Source organism: Grammomys surdaster, unplaced genomic scaffold (assembly GCF_004785775.1).
Source record: "Grammomys surdaster isolate TR1022 unplaced genomic scaffold, NIH_TR_1.0 128, whole genome shotgun sequence".
Lineage (NCBI taxonomy): Eukaryota > Metazoa > Chordata > Mammalia > Rodentia > Muridae > Grammomys > Grammomys surdaster.
This window is the reverse complement of record NW_021604586.1, coordinates 6,355,975-6,362,257: the sequence shown is the minus strand read 5'-3', so window position 1 is coordinate 6,362,257 and position 6,283 is coordinate 6,355,975. Positions and strand designations below refer to the sequence as shown.

Sequence of the window (6,283 nt, the reverse complement as noted above, 5' to 3'; positions counted from 1 at the left end):
CATGTGTGAACGGGCAGCAGCACAGCACGCTGAGTTTTGTTACTATGGACATGTGTGAACGGGCAGCAGCACAGCATGCTGAGTTTTGTTACTATAGACAGCCAACTTTATCTGAGATGTTATTTATCACAGTGATGCCAAGGTACATGGGCTGGTGTTTGCTGGGTAGCGATGATCTAAGACTTCCTTTAAGAAGGGAAGGAAGGGTCAGAGCTGCAGCTCAGTGGTGGAGTGCTTCCCTAACATTTGCGTAGCATGAGTTTAATTGTCAAAGGAGAAAGCAAAGATTGACGTTTAAAAAGCTAAAGTTCGCAGGGTGAGTAACACGTGGTATTAGGAAGGATGGGAGTGAGGTGGGAACTTCTGATCCTCAGTCAGAGCTAGAAATAACCAAGGTCAAATGAGAGGTTAGATGGATGAAACCATGGGTATCCAATGTAAGCCCCATATTCAGTGGTAGGTATTTGGTAGGAATGACTGGATGAACCATCATTAAAGAATTCATTACCAAATTCACCGAGAAAAATGTTTGTAACATTTAGAGGAAATGGCTGCAAGGTTGATGTGTCTACAAGCGCCAACAAGTCTGGCTGTGGAGAATATCTATGACCACCAAGCGCATGCATGAGTAGCTTTTGAGCTGACAGGCTAACACCTGAGTTGTCTTCTGAGTAGGGACAGTCCAGGCATGGAGTCTGCAGAATGACATAGGTTGTATCTTCATTTCCCAAGACACCCTGAGAAAACTGCTGAATCCTCTTTTAGTGGAGAATAACCACCCAGATATGCCATCAAACCTAGAAAGCCAGGCAGAACACAAAACCACAGGAGGCTACATCTCTCCATAGGTGCCCTCAAAGGTGTCCTAGGTCTCACGGGTGCCCTCATAGGTGTGTGGTCTGTTTCAGGGCCTTAGTATGCAAAGGGCAGGTGGGACGCTGGTCAGGAACTACAGTAGGTAACTGTTGGGCAAGGACAAATTTGCTGTTTACAGATACTTCTGATGAGACAAACGAGGGCACAGGTGATCTATGACCTTGACCTTCTGTGCAGCTGCAGCTGCAGCACCCTCTTCTCTGCCTCCGGCACAGTACCATATCCAAAGGCTACCGGCGCCTCTACAGGGCAAGGGCCAGCCGTGCTGTCAGAGTCAGTGCTGAGGCTGACAGCACACAGGCAAGGGTGGCACGAGGAAGTGAGCTGCCGACGAGCAAAGCAGCCCCCTCTCCTGTCTGGGAACTCAACGTGGGCAGCTGTCAAGTCTGGGGTCAAAGAATCAAAAAGCCAACTGATGGCACGTTGCTTCTGAAACCAGGATGGTTAGATACCCAACAGAGACAGAAGAGGGACTCACAGCATGTGGGTCGTCCCTACTACCTCAACTGGCCAACACCCAAGGAATACATACTTTTGTTAATCTCCCAGGAAACTGCACAGGTTCTCTGGGGCTGTCCCACTTGGCCACAGAGGACGCAGTGTGCCCTCGTTTCAGTGGGTAACACCCACTGTACCTCTTCATGCCCATACTCCATGCACAAGGTGACTTCTACTGGCTAAACCCCTCCAAGCTCACTAAGTCCTTCTTTCTGGACGTTCCCCAGGAGTGAAAGTCCTAGGTTTTCTCTGCTCTGCTTTGCCGACATTTGCTGTCTGGTCCTCTCGACTAGCCCTGCACGTGTGAGACAGAGCAGGGATGTATTTCTTACTGCCATTCCTCCATCCCGTGTCCTAAAGAACACAGAAGGCTAACACATGCCAATCTACTGAGACATCAACAAGCCCCAGAGGCAAGAGCATCTCTGTTAAGGCCAGCCTGGTCTACAAACCTAGTTCCAAGATGGCCATAGCCACACAGTAAAACACTATCTCAGAAGAAAAAAAACAAAAACCCAAACCAAACCAACCAACCAATCAAACACAGAAACAATCCAAGAGCAAAGTCCTATCTGTGTGCTTCACTTAGCTCAAATTGCCGACCAACTGAGCATCCCAGAAGGTCTGAGTTCAATCCTGACCTGCAAGTGCTGAACTGGAGGAAGGCTTTCCCACAACATACCACTTTGATGCAGAATCTAAAAATGGTTTTTGACCATACTCATGAGCCAGCAAACCCAGAAACCCAGAACTGGTAACAAACGACAACAAAAGCAGCCCTAGACCCATGTGTTCTGGGATGGGTAGAAAGAGACACAAAAACAGCCCAGCACAGTGGCACATGCCTAGAAAACCAGCAGCTGGAAAACGGAGGCAAGAAGGATCATAAATTCAAGGCTACACTACATAGATATAAAACCCAAAACAAATACAGTTATTTGTATTGTTTCAGGTGGTGGGCGGGGCTCAGTAAAATGCACTTCTGACAGAATGCTATCCACACTGCCTCTGGCTCTTCATCTCACACCCCCGCTCTGCTCCTGCCACCTTGCTGAGAACAAGGAAGGGGCTATCTACCCTGGAGTGGCAGCACTACGGGCTGAAGGTCTAGGGAAAATGGAGAAAGTGGCTTCTTTGGAAAATGGTCTGGCAGATCATCAGTTATGAGATGACCCAGCAGTTCCTCCCATAGGTAACCCCAAGAAGAAGAGAAAATCCACATTTGCACCAACACTCATTCATACCAACACTCACGGCTACAACTGTTAAAAGTGTCCACAACCCAGTGTCTACCAACACACACACAAAGGAACTAAGGCACAGCCATTGTGCTTTCTGCAAACACAACCTAAGAGGAAGAGACAGCTCCACACTACACTCTGTTCTACACAGGCAGGCTGCTTCAGGGAAGCAAGGAGCTAGTGCCTAAAGGTCTGATGGAGAGGCCAAGGGCAAGACATGCTGACAGATGGGACTTAGGGTAGTCTACCTCGGTGGCTGTGGGGACCGGGGCTTTGGCTTCTCCTTGTCCTTCTCCCGGTCCTTGTCCCGGTCCCGGTCTCGGTGCTGCCGGTCCTTCTCGTCTCTCTTGGCTCTCTCTCTCTCCCACTCCTCTTTCCTCCTCTGTCGCTCCTTGTCCCGCTCGCGTTCCCGCTCTCGCTCCCGCTCTCTCTGCCGGCGCTCCCGCTCTCGGTCCCGCTCACGTTCCCGCTCACGCTCTCGTTGTCTGTTCTCCCGCTCTCGGTCCCTCTCCCGTTCCTGGGTAAAAAAGCCAAATACAGACCCTGAATTACACACGATCTGGTAGAAGCAGAGAGAAGAAGGGGAGCAGGTAGGAGGACGCTCTCAGGAGGCCATTTTATCCCCAAGTATTTCCTTAAAATAAGTTAGCTGTGTCTGATGGCAAAGGCCTACAACGAGGAGACTGAGGAAGGAGGATCTGAAATTCAAGGCAAGCCTGGGTCAGGTGAGAGCCTTCTTTAATAAGACACTGACCCAGGATGTCCAGAGTCTTAGGTACTTAGGTTTAATTCCTAGTACCACAAGCACGGACACATACACACAAAAACACACAGCCGGGCAGTGGTGGCACACGCCTTTAATCCCAGCACTGGGGAGGCAGAGGCAGGCAGATTTCTGAGTTCGAGGCCAGCCTGGTCTACAGATTGAGTTCCAGGACAGCCAGAGATACACAGAGAAACCCTGTCTCGAAAAACCAAAAACCAAAACAAAAAACAAACAAACAACCATGTTAAAAAACATGCATATAAATTAAGAATGAAGTTACCCCAACCAATAAATTCACTACTTTGCCAGCACCTGTCTGGTATAAGCCCATACCACAGGCCCTCCCCTGAGTGACCCAGCTCATTCTTAGAATGGCTGTCCATGTAGAGAAGCCCTCACTGAAGTGCTTCATGAATGTGTCTGGAAAGAAGACTGTATCTATCCCCTTACTGCAACTCCCCACTGCTGCCTTCTTTTCCTGCTTTAATACTCAGCATTAAAACCCAAGAAGTTGGATAATGAGCTAACTTGGGAGACACCACGCAGGCTCCTGTGGCATTCCTACCAGCTACTGACTAGACTGAACCGAGAACAAGTACCTGCACTGGATAGCCCACCTCCAGGAGGAAGGAAGCGGTGGCTCTGGGCTAGAGGGAGTCTGCATAGCTCACACCTATGGGCTCCCGGGGCCAGTACCTGTCCTCAGTGCTGTGACAGCTGACGAGTGGTGAGTCACAGCACACTACTCAAGGGGTCCTCAGAGGCCTTTCCTAGAGCAGACCTCCCGAGTAGGCTGAGAGAGAAGACTGAACAGGCAGTCTGGAGCACTAGGTTCTTGGAGTCTTTGCCTGAACAACATGGCAAGGCCAGTCAGAGGCACGTCCGCAACCAGCAGACTAGATGGACAAGAATGCAGCTACAAGCGAGGACACTGCTCAGGAGACTTCTAAGAGCAACATACTCATGAGGGTGACAGTCTCCTGAAAACTGGCATTGACAATTTCCCACCAAAGCTAACCTTACAAAACCATGGCAAGAACAATGATTCCAAGAAAGACCACAGGACATCAGACGATCACAGACCTAGCCAGTGGCTGCCTGCACAACCAACCTGGGCTCAAATTCAGGACTGTGGCTAAATACATTTTGCTAACTGAATAAGCTTATAGCAAATAGACCACAGAAGAGTTGACTACTGCTGGATGAGGAAGCACACACCACTAACTGTACAGCCGAGACAGAAGGATTATGAATTTGAGGCTAGCTTAATAAGGTACACAGTTAGACCCCGTTCTAAGGAAAGAGGAAAGTTTACACATGTGATCATACTTACGCGATAGTTATGATACGGCTCTGCTTCTGTATACTGCACCCTGAAATTCTCGTACTGTCCACCACGCCAAAAACGCTCTATCTCATAGTCATAATAAGGATCTGCATAAGGCTCAAGTCTGAAAAAAGAGCCAAAAAGAAGGAAATCGTATCATTTAAGAATGCTACAACACAAATTCTACATAAAAGACAAGCCAACAGAATCCAACCCCACATGCTGACAATACACCACGACCGAGTGGTGTCTGCAGCACAACGCTGTCAGCAATAGGACACCCTATTGCAGCACAGATCAGTCAATCTGCGGGGAAGAAGCCCTGGGAGTTTCCTCAGGTGAAGACAAAGACAAACCTTCTGTGTCCATTTCTGGAGAAAACACTCAACAAAATAGGAATTGGTATTTTTTCAATGAGATAGAAATATCTCCTTAAACACTTGCTGGAGATGATTTGAGTTTGGACCCAGAAAAGCATCAACAATTCCACAGAGCTGTCCTTAGACTCTCACACTAAACACTGTATACACGTGCACAGACAAAACAGTAACAACAGCAACAGCACTTCTAAGGCCAAAGCTGGAGAGAAGTGTCGAGGAATTCTCTCGAATTAGGACACAGTAGGACCCATCCCCACATCCTAGTGTGCAGTACTGACAGCAAGTCTGGCAGGAGGAGCCCAGAGAGGTGGGAACACATAGAAACTGTCTCCATTTGCCACCCTGTGACACTACATCTACAGCCCATGACAGAGCCAATTCACACAGCCCACCCATCTACCTCAGTAAGGCAGGGCAAAAGGGTAACACGGGAGGGAGCCTAGCTCCTCCCTCACAGACAGACAGCTAGTGTGGAGGCAGAGCTACTGGCAGCAGCAGAGGGAAGGTGCGTGGGAATGACACATATCCACCCTGAACGTCACAAAGCAACAACTAAGTGAGAAGACGTGACAGAGCACTCCTTACCACCACCCTGGCTCATCTTGCATGGCTCGTCAGCATACCCTAGTAAAATCCAGTGAGAATACTCATGGGCTAGACACATATGCTGACAGCCTGGTCTACGTAAGAAAAAGATACGAGCCCAGCCAAGGAAACTCCACGAGGAAGAAGGCAACCTCTGAAGTTTGACAGCAGCCAGAAGAGCTGCAAGGAAGCACAATTGTATGTGCTTCATGTAGTACAGAGAGAAAGCAGGCCCATGGAGACATACTAGGGTGGCACCTTTCCATGTTCCCCGGAAGAATGAGGATAACACATTACTCACACTGGAAATCGTGCCACGATGCTGGGGAGAAAGTTTATAAACAAAGGGAGATGTGCAATTAACTAAAAGAGTAACTGTAATAACTAAAGTCACCAAAATGTATAAGCTGCTTACTTTTGGAATTCTCATTCAGTCTTTCTGAACCAGAATGGAAAGCTTGTGCCATACACCAAGTTTATCTTTTCACCCTCTTAGCTGATTCCTATCTGGGCAGGCAGGGACTCAGCACCTGTCCTACCCAGTGCAGAGCTCCAGAGGAGCCGTGTGTGTGTGTGTGTGTGTGTGTGTGTGTGTGTGTGTGTGTGTGTG

General features: G+C 48.7%; 1 protein-coding gene across 2 annotated transcripts in view; it reads right to left on the bottom strand.

Annotated features, from left to right (window-relative positions):
* Zc3h18 (zinc finger CCCH-type containing 18) overlaps nucleotides 1–6,283 on the bottom strand; it is a 47,838-nt gene that overhangs the window by 12,636 nt on the left and 28,919 nt on the right. For both annotated transcript variants that reach the window (XM_028752725.1, XM_028752733.1), the window contains 2 exons: nucleotides 4,715–4,832; nucleotides 2,864–3,132 (listed from right to left, as the gene is read on the bottom strand). In XM_028752725.1, the coding sequence (XP_028608558.1) occupies nucleotides 2,864–3,132; nucleotides 4,715–4,832 (387 nt within the window). The remainder of the gene's footprint in view (nucleotides 1–2,863; nucleotides 3,133–4,714; nucleotides 4,833–6,283) is intronic.